The sequence below is a fragment of the Sminthopsis crassicaudata genome, chromosome 6 (genome assembly GCF_048593235.1).
Source record: "Sminthopsis crassicaudata isolate SCR6 chromosome 6, ASM4859323v1, whole genome shotgun sequence".
NCBI lineage: Eukaryota > Metazoa > Chordata > Mammalia > Dasyuromorphia > Dasyuridae > Sminthopsis > Sminthopsis crassicaudata.
The window spans coordinates 153,828,082-153,841,271 of NC_133622.1; the positions used below are offsets into that span (position 1 = coordinate 153,828,082).

General features: G+C 38.7%; 1 protein-coding gene across 1 annotated transcript in view; it reads left to right on the top strand.

The window, feature by feature from the left end:
• Positions 1–6,540: 6,540 nt before the first annotated feature.
• Positions 6,541–13,190, top strand: part of GPAT3 (glycerol-3-phosphate acyltransferase 3) — a 60,967-nt gene continuing 54,317 nt past the window's right edge. Inside the window, exons 1-2 of the mRNA XM_074275250.1 lie at positions 6,541–6,997; positions 12,678–12,744. Coding sequence (XP_074131351.1) covers positions 6,857–6,997; positions 12,678–12,744 — 208 coding nt within the window. The 5' untranslated portion in view covers positions 6,541–6,856. The remainder of the gene's footprint in view (positions 6,998–12,677; positions 12,745–13,190) is intronic.

A 13,190-nucleotide genomic window follows, 5' to 3' on the forward strand; every position in this document is an offset into this window, starting at 1 on the left:
GAAAACAACCACAAGAAAGAAAACAAACAAACAAAAAGGTAAAAATACTGTGCTTTAATCCACATTCAGTCTCCATAGTTCTTCCTCTGGATGCAGATGGCATTTTCCATCCCAAGTCCATTAAAGTTGCCTTGAAACATTGCATTGTTGAGAAGAACCAAGTCCATCCTTTTGTTGGTCTGATTGCTCCAGAATTAATTTTGAGGCATTAGTTTATAGTTCTTTGAAAGGGAATTTGGGAACGTTCTGGGGAGTATCTTTATTCTGCCATCTTGGTTCTGTGCCCCACCCTCACATTTTCTTTTTTTCCTCATTTATATTTAATTTTTGCAAGTACATGTAAAGATAATTTTCAATATTCATTTTTTGTAAGACTTTGTGCTGCAAAATTTTCTCCCTTCCTCCCCTATCTCACCCCTCTCAGAGATAGCAAGCAATCTGACATAAATTAAATATGTGCAATCCTTTTAAATATATTTATATACATGTCATAATGTGCAAGAAAAATCATACCAAAAGTGAAAAAAAACATAAGAAAACAAACAAACAGACAAAAAGATGAAAATACTATGCTTTGATTCATATTTAGTCTCCCTCTGGATGCAGATGGCATTTTCCATCTGAAGTCCATCCATTGAAGTTGCCTTGAAACATTGCATTATTGAGAAGAGGCAAGTCTATCATAGGTCAGGGGGCCTTTGGTTCTTATGCTGCTCTCCATATCCTGAGGTTTAGACCCAAAGGATCTCTGAGGTTTAGAGTACCGGATCTTCCCAGTTCTCTCTCTTATTTCAGAAAACTAGGAACTCCAGGGTTGTTCTACTCTGGGTCTACCTGCCTCTTATAGCTGAGAGTCCTCAGGGCTTTTTTGATCCCCACCCTAGGACTTTCTGACTATTCCTGAGCTTTCTGATGAGAGTGCTCTGCTGTTGCTCTCTCTACATAAAGAGCCTTTCAGGAAGGCTGCAGGTTTCTTAGCTAGTGCTGGCACTGGCTTTACATATGGCCTCCTTTCCTATTATCCATAGGTTTCTCCCTTATAGTTCTGCAGTAGAAGTTGCTATTTCTTCTCACTGGATTTCTTGATCATCATTCAGTCTGGTATACATTTCTGGCTTTTGCTCAAGTAGATATGAGTGAATTGATGTGCTTATCTCTGTTCAAACTGCCCCTTTGGACAAAATTCCTTTCTTTCTTTTTTGTTTTTAAAAAGAAATATGACTTTTCACATTCTGTCAGCACATTATAGTATATAAGATAAAATGTCCTAAAGTCCATCTGCTAAAATTATCTTTAGTTTTCCCAAGTTCTTGTATAAAAATAGTCCTTATTCCTGAAGCATATCTTATAGAAATCAGAGGTAGCATTTTCCACCACTTCTTTCGTAATGAAGTCTTCAGCCTTTCCTTACTGGGAATATCATAGCCATGGCTATGATAGTGGAAGTCAAGAAGAAAGGAAGCTCACTTTTTCTAGAAGGCATCCAATAGAGGCTTACCCAGAGAGCAGACTAGGAGTGTGGTCACCAAGGAGGGGGGAATAGAAGGGAAGAAATTTCTTCTTCTTCTCTATGACTTGACATGAGGGATTCTTGAAAGCACTTCTTTCCTAAAGCCTTTGAATAGTGCACACCCCAATTCTTTCAAAAGCAGTGAAGGTTTGCATAGCACAAGAAAAAGAGGTTAAGGGCCAGCCTACCAAGTTACTGGGATAATTTTAGCTAGAGTTTTTAAAACTGTCCCTTATATCATTTCTGTAGACGCAATTTTTGTCACATGCAATTTATTTTCATTGAATTCTTTGAGTCATATTGAAAGGGGAAAAAAGATAGAGGGACTGATGAGAGATGGAAAAAGGAGTCAAGCAGATCTTCAATTTTTATTAAAATATCTGTATACTTAGAATTTAGATAGAAATGTGGTAAGAATCAATAGGATGGAAAGACTAGGGATAAAAGTATGATTATCCTTTCACATGCAATGAAGGCCAAGTTATTGACTATTCTTTGGGTGCATGTGGTGCCATGAATTTATATAGCAATCTTTGACTGCCATCTAGTGGTTTGTACAGATTAGCTACTCAAAGATACACCCCTATCTACTGCATAAAATCCTTCCCCTGGGATTAAGTCTAGTAAGTCTAACATTTAAAGGTTACATTGGATTACATTGGAAGACATATGGAAAATTTGAAGGTAGAGTCTAAATGGTAGCTTAGAAGCAGTCACCTAGCTAAATTCTGCCAGCATTTCTCTCTAAATGCTCAAATCAATGATGGCTCAAATCAAATTTTGGATTGGAAGAGGCAGCAAAAGGTTGGGATGATACATTCTAGCTTAAGAAATTTAAGAGGTTGGCCAGAAAAGTCTCTAACACTGGGGTAGAGGCCAATTTAGAGCCTACGCATGCAGCATAACAACAAGACCAAACTCATAACAACAGCCACAGTTGCAGCAGCAGCTATGAGAACTCCCAGCCCAGAGAGGGTAAGAAGTTCTGATAACTGGTCAGAAAGAGATGATGGAGGTCCTCAGCTAAAACTATTGCCCATATGTAGCTCCAGATTATATTTTCTAGTAGGAGGGGGACAGTCACAAGAGAACAGGAGATTTGGTCACAGTTTTATAGCAAAGAAGAATGCAAAAGTTTGTGGCTTTAGGGAAGCAGGAGACCAGAGCACGAACCAGGAGAGTTGTGACTACACTTCTTCCAGGATAGCACTACCTTGGAAGCACTGGAAACTTATTGAAGCTTGAAACAGTGCCTCCCCACTGCCATGTGAGCAGAGGCTAACTTTAGCATATAGTTCAAAGTGAAGCAATAAGCTTGGGAAACGAGCATGCTATAACAACAACAAAAAGAACTTGATCACAAAAAGCTATTTTGGTGGCAGGGAGGATTAAGACATAAACTCAGAATTAAACAATGTGAAAACACCTAAAAGGAAAGCTTGCTTTCATTCAGAAAAGAATGCTACTTGGAGCCTAACCCAACAAGGATTCCTGGAAAAGCTAAAGAGATAAGAATGGTAGAAGAAAAATTGGAAAAACAGATGGGAGTGGTTTAATAAAATTATGAAAAGAGGATTGTTATTAATTCTTTGTTTTTGAAGAGGGCCAATGTCATTATAGAGTAACATTCTGACTTGAGCATGAATTGGTCAAAGCAGTCAGCCTCACTCTCTCTTCTAAGACATCTAAGACCAATGGTAAAACAAGAATCAAGACCTTGATGTCTTTGATGTCTTACCAAGCTCTAAGCAACAGAGCAATTGCTTAACCCACCTTCCTGGCTCTTGAAACAAATTGTTCTCACTCATGCTTTCCACCAGGGGAAGTCTTCCCCTTCTTGGAGTACCAACAAATTTGAGGTCTATTAGTTACCCTTAACCCGGTTTAGCTAATTTTACTGGGATTTGCATATTATAGCTTCTTGGAGCCATAGGTGAAAGCTGAGTAGATCACGTAGGTGCCAAGGATGGATGAGCAATACTAAAAAGGGCTTGGCAAGTTCTCAGACCAAATGTATAAGTTCTCTATACTTCCTGAAAGACAATAAACAGTTCACAAATGAGGCAAGAAAAAGAGAGAGACAGAGAGAGAGAGAGGAGGAGGAGGAGGAAAGAAAGAAAGAAATGCTGAAGAAAATAACAACTTAAAAAACAGAATTGACCAAATGGAAAAAGAGGTTCAAAAGCTCACTGAAGAAAAGAATTTTCTAAAAATTAGAAATGGGCGGGCAGAATCCAGTGACTCCATGAGACATAACAAAAAAAAATCCACCCCAGTAGAACAAAAGTCAAAATTATGAAAAATTTAGAAGAAAATGTGAAATAACTCATTGAAAAAAACAACTGACCTTGAAAATAGATCAAGTAGTTCATGTTTGATTCTAAATATAAATGATAACCTCTGGAATTGAGTAAGGTTGAGGAGGAAAAGAGTTGAAATGGTTAATTGAAATGTGCACTTTAGGAAAATCACTTTGACAATTGTGGGGAAAATTCAGTGAAGTAGTCAGAGACATGGGGAAGGGAGACCTGTCAGGGGGCTTTGTTCTCCTGGTTCTGATCATTTTACTCTTCATCAGTTCATTTCATTCTTTCCAGGTTTTTCTGAAAGCACCCTGCTCTCATTTTTTTTTACAGCACAAAAGTATTCCATTATTGTAATATTCTTCTCTAAAATGTAATCTCTTGTTGAGGTTTCCTTGCAGTCTCTGGAGGCAGCCTTAGTTTCAGTTCAATAATCACCCCAAATGCAGCCAGGTATTAAAGTCCAAATCTTTTATTATCTCGTTCCAAGTCTTGCCTCCTTTCCTGCAACCTGGTTAGCTTTCTTAGAGGCCTTCTGTAGTTTTGGTTCCAAGAGCTTGAGCTCTGGCTTCTGAATATCCCCTACTGAATCTTGGTTGAGGCTCTTAGCTTATATATGCTCTCTTAAAGGTGTGAATCTTGTAAAACTCTACTCAAGTACTAAGTACATGTACTGAACTAGAGAACTTTAAATACCATGCTAAATACCATCCTTTGTCTCTATCAATTCCACTGATTTAGCATCTTGTTTCAATCCTTTGTTTCAAGTTCAGAGTTCTAGCCCATTACACATTATAATCACATCCACAGCTTGTTCAGCCATTCATTCCCCAGTTGATTCTTTTCAATTTCCATTTTGTTTTTGCCTTCACAAAAAGAACTGCTATAAATCTTTTTGTACAAATAGGTCATTTTCATTTTAAAAAAAATTTCTTTGGTCTAAAGACCTAAATAGTAGTATCTTGGGTCAAAGGATACGAATATTTTTATAACCTTTTGGGCACAGTCCAAATAGCTTTATAGAATGGTTGCATCAGTAAGAATATATTTTGCTTTTATTTGAGTCAGCAGAGCTTAATACAGAGTCTAGTATATAGGAAATGCTCCTAAATGTTTGTTGAATGATTGATTAATTAAGTTTAAATAGAAAAAAAAAAATTGTTCAACTTTTGTTAAGTGCCATGATTTAAGTTGTAAGCAATCTAGAACAATTTCTATAATATCTTGGATCTAGAGTTAGAAAGAAATTTAGAAGCCACTAAGGCTAACCATCTTATTTTTACAGAAGAAGAAATGAAAGCATCCAACAGCTAGTTGGAGCCAAGTTATTCCAGACTCCAATTTCAGTTTTTTCACTTTCAAGTCAAGGCTTTAAAAGTAGGGAGTTTGAATAGCAGTGCTTGGCCTAAGCATTAGTTAGGCCTAGTAGATACTTTTCCATTCATTCAGTAACAAGATCAAGATTTGTGTTTATCAGGAATTTCTATTTTTGACTTGACAGAAAGACAATTTCCATTTTTATCTGAACTATATAAAGAATTTTATTTTAGATCTCTACCTTTATTGTCATAAACAAGAGCGAATATTTGGTTTCAATGTAATTGCTGGCAGTTGACTGGAAGATAGCTTATTATGTAATAGTTACATATAACGGTTACTCAGTTTTGACTCTCCCTAATGGAGTGGGTGTCAGTCCTATTGTTTGGTTTAAAACTATCCTTAATATAAACCAGTATATGATCTATGTTGTTTGGTGTAAGCTTTTTGTTATAACAGCCTCCCTGAAGAGACTTTCCATAAATTTCAACAATTGTATTTTCTTTTAAGAAGCATTTCATTATAGCATTACATTTTATGGGTATTTTAGTTCTATCTTGGCAATTTCACTGTTTCGTTTTCTAAATTTCTTTTGTTTGTAAACTTTATTCATAACAAATTATAAAAGAAACTATTTGTCTTTTTCCTTTAGTCAAAAGGAAAAGTTTTACAAATTTGCTTGAGAGACCCAAGAGGAATATTCTCGTCTTTTCAGTCCTGCTCCATACCGGGAACAGAAACTTTTCTTAAAGTGTTAAAACCTGCTCTTATCGATTGAATCGCTTTACCCAGCCTTAGATGACGTGGATCACCTCCCTCTACGGAGTTTTCTGGCCACGTTTTATTTTTTCTTTGGCTATCTGCATTCCTTGTTCCGCAGAGTAGCGGTGGATAGGATCAGGACTGCAGGGGAAACACTGTTTACATTTGCATCCTCTCCCGGGGCTGGGATCGCGAGCCTGGGTTGGAGGAGTCCGGAAAGCTAAGCGGGCGCTTCCTCAGCCCGGATCTGGGGGCTCGTTAGTGGAGACCTTCCGGCAGGCAGCCGAGGATCTGAGTGCAAGTGCTTTTTTCTAAGTTTGCATCGCTGGATGGAGTGCAAGCGCCTCCAGCTCCTCATCCGAGCTCCCCCGTCTCAGGGTTCGGAATCTGAACGTATAAGTGAAATACCGGGGAGGTAGTGATGGGAATCCCCAGTGGGCCTGCGACCTGCGGAGATGCCGGGCTTTGATTAGAGACAGCCGTCCACGCGCACTGAACTCGGCCTTTAACTTATTACACCGACCCGGTCACGGAGGGAAGGGCACAGTCACCGGGGAAAGGACACCGAGCTCGGTCTGGGCGGGTACCCTCCGGGAGGAGGAGGCGAGACTACCGGGGGTGGGAGGAGAGCGCGGGAGGGGCCGGGCCACTCCTTGGGGGCGGAGCTTGCCCCGGTCGCCCCCGCCACCCATTGAGCTCTCTCGCCAGAGGCCTGGGGAGTCCCCGTCTCCCACCACTCGGTAATTGGCCAAGCAGAGGGCGCGCCGGCACGTGCCTGCCTCCCTCCGGCGCCCCGGGGCTCCTTCCTCGGGGCCGCGGAGCTGCTTCTCCCTCTAGGGGAGGACGAGGACTCGGAGGAGGAGGAAGGAAATCGCTTCTGTTGAAACACTCTCCTCAGCCTCCTTCCCTTGGCGCCGATAGATAGCCACGGGGAGTGCCCGCCGCCCCCTTGCCTGCCCGAGGCATGGAGGGCGCCGAGCTGGCCGTGCAGGTCGTGGGCACCTGGCTCGCGCTGGTGCTGAGCCTCATCCTCCTGCCCTCGGCGTTTGGCGTGTCGCTGGGCATCTCCGAGGTCTACATGAAGATCCTGGTGAAGACCCTGGAGGTGAGTGCGGGACCCCGGGGCCGGGGAGGACCTCTTTCTGTCCGCCACCATGAATCAGCAGCGGCGGAAGCGGCTGGAACCAGGCCGGGCCGGCCGGGGCAGGCGTCCTGGGCCGCAGCAGAGGGGAGCAGAGGGCAGGAGAGCGGAGAGTCCGCGGCTCCGGGGACTGATCCCGCTCCGGAGCCGCTCCGCCCCGCGCCTCCACGCTCTCCCCGTTGTTTTTCCAGAGGTGACCCCTTTAGGACCTCGTGGTCCTCCCCCCGTCCTCCTCCCCTGAGTCCCTGTGCTCGCTTGTTGACCTGAGATGAAGACCCCCAGATATTTCTGTCTTTTGCCAGGCACTGACTGGCGCTCACCTGGCCTGCTTTGAAGTCATCTTTGCTTCGGGTCTGATGTCGGTCTAGTTCCTCCTTTTCTTCCTGTAAAACACGTCTGAGATTGACCCGCTCGTCCCATTCCGTAATCCCCACGGAGCTGCGGGCACCTTATTCTGACATTCTTCTCCCTCACGCAGCTCCTTCCCCAGCGGCTTCTTCAGGTGTATCAGTCACAGCCCTAAATTAACTTAATACCGGATGACTTCTTAAACCAGAATTTTAATGACTATTGATCACTTACTCAACCCATAGCAGTGCGCCACCTTCACCCACCTCATTCCTAAAATTCGTGCAGACTGAATGATTGTAATGACCCTGTCCTTTGTGAACCCAGCATTTTTATGTCACGCTTGTGACTTTGATTTTTCCTTTTTTAAAAATTTAATTTAATTTTTTTTTATGTTTCTGCTCCTGAATACAAAGATTGTCTTGAGAGCATAGAAGTAATGCCCAAGAAAATATATGCTACAATATCACCCACAGTTGCCTAAGGTGTAAATGTACTGCATATTTCTCAATCGGGTAGTGAGCTCCTTGGGCACAGATGGCACCAAATTAATGTTAATCGATTCCCCCCCCCCCTAATTTGTCTCCCACTAAAATTTCTTAGTAATACTGATTGGAAGAAGGCGCATCAAGCTTTTCTTTTCTTTTTTTTTTTTTTTTTTTTTTGTATTGAATTTTAATTTGTCTTGTTGCAGATGGTTGTCTAAAACTTAAAATTTATAGGAGGCCTTTTTCCCCTTTGCTCTCTGGCTTCAGGGGAGCTTTTGGACTTTGGAATGGTCCATACACCGATTCACTATTTCTTCTTGCTCCCCATTGTGTTTTCATCTCTACCTTCAAAAGATGTTCTGCTGGTTCACTCACCTTATAGCTGCGATGTACATTCTATAGCAGAAATAAACAAAACAGGAGTTTTTAGAGTGGGCTAATCACCAGGCTACTTATAAATAGCTATGTGGATTCTAGTATATTTATTAAATGTGTTAGGTTCTTCCAAAAGAAAGTTTGAAAGCAGCCTGACAGATGCTGAAATCAAAACAATTTGGTTTGTTTTGCTATCATTGATGGCCGCTATAATTTGCATAAGCTTAACCATTTATATTTAGAAAACTTAATAGAAATCATTGAGTTTTCAACCTCTTAAAATCATTCCTCAATTTTCTATTTAGTTAATTGCTATGAGTTTACAAATAAAACAATCTAGGTATGCATAATAACCTAAATATTGATTTGGTACTATGAGAATGAATATTTAAAACAGTTGACAGTATCATGGTTTATTATGACACCCTTCAGCTTCCCAAAAATTATTTTGACTGTGTGTGACAGGAAAAAATATGACAAAGCTTTTGGGTTGGAGAAAGTTCTAGAATAGGATTGCAGGGAAGCACACAACTTCCTTTATGATTTTCAGTTCTCTTGTGGTTTGTGCATATATCTGTTGGGTCTCAGAAGTTTCCAGTGATTAGTTCTGAATTCTAAACTTTAAGGAAAGAAAAAAGTGCTTGGGCTTCATCTTATTGTTAAAATGATAAAAGTACACTTTCAAGTAATTTCTGAGCTGCATCAATGGAAGATGTTGCTATGTCTGGGGCACTATAGTTATAAAAGCACAGGTCTGGACCAAAAAAAGTTCTAGAAAAGAAAATGCCCCTGATTGGATCCTATCACTTGCTCTTTAACAACTGCAATGCATGTGATTTTCTCTAATCATGAAATATTTTAATCTTTTGTTCTGCTTAACTTCAATGGGATACATTTTGGAATTCTTTTTTTTCCTTAGTAGTCATGATAATTTGAATTAAATTGTCCTTACTTGGCAGAGCTGGCAATATAATGAAATAATTGAAAGCGTAAATCAATTTTCTAATTGAAATCTTGAAGATTTAAAGAACACTCAAATGTAGATGCTAAACATTTTTTAAATGTTTGGTTTAAAATATTGTGCTAAAATATTCCCGATATGTTTAAGTTGCAATACAACATGTATTTTTTGGATATATTTAAAGTTATATCACTTGTTTTAGAACGTTCACTTTCTTCTAACCCCTTCCAATCCATTAATAATGATAGAAGCTTATTTTTATGCCATGATATCTTAGGGATGATTTTAGACACAATGTACTTACTATTCATTATTTAACAACTGGCTGTGGACCATGACACATTTTTCAAGTAATCTTATTTTCTCTATCATTTTCTTAAGTCTAAATAATCAACAAGGAAATAAACCAATTCCTGATTTGTTTTGTTTGTTTGTTTTGTTGTTTAGTTGTTTTCAGCCATGATTTACACTTCAAGACCCTATTTGGAGTTTTCTTGGCAAAGATATTGGAGTGGTATTTCCTTTTCCAGATCATTTTACAGATGGAAAAACTAAGGCAGGCAGAATTAAATGACTTGCCCAAAGTCACATGTTTGAGGTTAGATTTAACCTCAGATCTTCCTAATTCCAGGCCTAGTGCTGGATCTACTGCCTTGATTTTTTTTTTTTTTTTTTTTTTTTTTTTTTTGGCATTTGATGATTTCTTTTGTAAGGAACTTGGGAACCAAGATGGTGGAGTACAGGCCAGGACCCAACTGAACTCTTTCAGTATTGCCTCTAAACGACTTTAAAATAATACTTTAAATCAGATTTTAGAGCAACAGAACCAATAAAAAGGCAGAGGAAAATGTTTTTTCCAGACTAAGATCACTTAGAAGTTCTGCAGAAGAGGTTTGTAACACTTTGGGGCATAACCTCTCTAATTTAGTAGGAGTACCAATGGTGGCTCTTCAAGGTAGTCATAGCAGCAGTAACTTTGAGAACTGGCCAGAGACAGTAAGGAGATTGGACTTTTTGTCAGATTACAGGGGATCCTTTACTCTGACTGGATGCAGCTGGTGATAATTGGCAACTCTATTGCCCATAAGCAGTTCTGTGTCACAGCCCCAGGATGGAGAGTAGCACTTGTGATAAAGTCACAAGGGAGCAGAAGCCCTTATTCCAGTTCTAGGGCCAAGAGGAGCTCTAGCACTTGTGATTGCAGAAGGCAGGAATTCTATCTGGGTAAATAGGCTTTCCCAGGATCATACTACCTCTCTCTCCTCTTCCCATTCCCACCTAACTCTGAAAATAGCACAAAAAAGCCTGAAGTTTGGAATAGTACCTTTCTACTCCAAGATTAACAGAGTCCTATTTTAAAATAAAATTCAAAGTGAAGAAATAGTCTGAGAAAATGAGCAAACAACAACAATAAAAAAGCTTTTATGATGGCAGGAGACCTAGACATAAACTTAAAAGACAACAATGTGAAAATAGCTACAAGCAAAGCCTTAAAGAAAAAATACTATTTGGACCCAATGTCAGCAAGAGTTCCTGGAATAGTTTAAAAAAAGAGGAAAGCAGAGGGAAATTTGGGAAAGTAATGAAAATGATACAAACCAGTTATGAAAAAAGAATTAACAGCAAGTTTTTTTTCCTGATAAAGGTCTCATTTCTCAAATACATAAGGGACTCATATACAACAGCCAATTTATAAAAAAATCAGAGCCATTCCCCAGTTGATAAATGGTCAAATGACATGAACAGGCAGTTTTCAGAAGAAATCAAAGCTAGTTATAATCACATAAAAATGCTTTAAATAAGTATTGAGTAAAGAAAAGCAAATTAAAATTAACTCTAAAGTACTCCCCCCCTCCCCCCCCCCCCATCAGAGGTGACACGTGCAGGAGGAGATGAAGGAAAAATAGGTACATTAATGAATTGCTAGTGAATTAGTGAACTGGCCCAGTTGTCCTGGGGAAAAAATTGGAACTCTGTCCAAAGGACTATAAAGTTACATACCCTTTAATCTAGTGATACCACTATTAGATGTATACCTCTAGATTAAAGGAAGAGTATATATGTACAAAAATATTTACAGCAGCTTTTTTGTGGTATCAGAGTTGGAAATTAAGAGGATGCTTATCAATTGAACATCCTATGGTATATGATTGTGATGGAGTACTGTTGTGTTATAAGAAATGATGAGGAGATAGTTTCAGGAAAATCATGACAAAACATATAAATTAATGTAAAGTAAAGTGAGAAAAACTGGAAGATCATTGTGCACAATAACAGCAATGTCATATGGTGATCAACTGTGAAAGACTTGGTTACTCTGATCAGTAGTGATCTCAGATGATTCCAAAGTAGTCATTATGAAAAAAGTGCTATTCACCTCATGTGAGAGAACTAGTGAACTTTGAGTGCTAACTGAAGTTTAATTTTCTGACTTTTTCTTTTGATTTTTTTTCTGGTGATATGCTTAATATGGAAATATGTTTTACATGTTTTCATATTTTGGTATCATATTATTTGCCTTCTCTGTAAGTGGGGAAGGGGGGAGAGAGTCTGGAATTCAAAATTTAAAAAGAAAAGAAGTTTAAATGCAAGTAATAGTTTTAAAAAAAGAAAATTTAAAATTGGCTCTCTAGTTTATGCTGTCTCTAGGAAAATTCTGGTTTTAGACTTCTGTCCCTATGTGGGGTAAAATTTAATGTTAAAATGTTTTTACAAATACTTGTGTTGTTCTGTTTCCCCGAAGCATTCAATTAGTCTCCATACTAATAGCTATCTAAATGAGGTGATAAATACCCATTGTGATAAATGTCAAATAACCATCATTAGGATTAATTACAAACTTAAAAAATTGACTTTCAATGCATAGCTATCTAGTTGGTGTACATAGTCCTGATGATCATAAAATGCTTCCTTGTAAATCTTTAGAATTCTGTATTGTCAGAAAGAGGAAGGGATGTTCAAGGTAATCCAGTTCAATTCCCTTGTTTTATTAATGAGAATACTGAAAGTATAGTAGAGCTGGGATTTCTAAGAGAGCTATTAGAAAAAGTAGACAAGTGGTCCTTTGGCTATGTGATTCCAGCAATTTACTCCAAAATTTAAAAATCTTTAATGGTTTGTTTTCCAATTAAAAAAAAAAAGTAACTTTATTTATTTATTTTTTTTTTCATCTGACATCTGGTCCTCTTTGTAGTACTAGAAACATAATTGTAGAATCTCAGATTTGGAGGAAACCTCAGATGTTATTTTGCCAGGAATACCTTCTGCTGTACTTCTAGAACTCCAAAGTAGCACATTACAAAGCACCCCACTAATTTGCAGTCTGGGCAGTAGCATAGGTATGCTGTCTCTTGTTGTGGGATCCTTTCAGTGAATGTGATTTGCCAAACTTAAAATATGGGTATAGTTTAAATATTGTCATTGCTATAATGAGACACTTAAATTTTTTTTTTTAATTTTAATTTTTGAACAGTGGGCCACATTACGGATTGAGAAAGGATCTCCAAAGGAATCAGCACTTAAAATCTCAGCTTCTGGTGGTAAGAGTATTCTTATTGCTTTTATTTTCACTACAGTTTACTCAACATTCTAGTCTGGTGAAAAGAAATGTATTCTTGCATTATATAGATGTTACTTTTTTGGCCATTTCATTTATTATTTTTTCTTTCTACACAAAGATGATAGAGTCTACCAACAGAGATGACCATGTTTTTTATTGTAGGAATGATAAGTGCCACTTGGCACTTGGGACAGATGGCCTGCATTCATGAGATGACTGGGAATTATTAAGTAGAGCTTACTAGCCTACTGGGGAATCAAGAGTTATAAACAGGTCAATATTGTCAGTTTGCTGTGACAAAACTTATAGAACTAACCAGCCCCATATACTCTATAATTTATTTGTATCTTTGACATGATTCGTCATTGTATCAATTTACTTTTCCCCTCAAAAAAAGAATTTTTAGAGCCTGTTTAAAAAACTGGT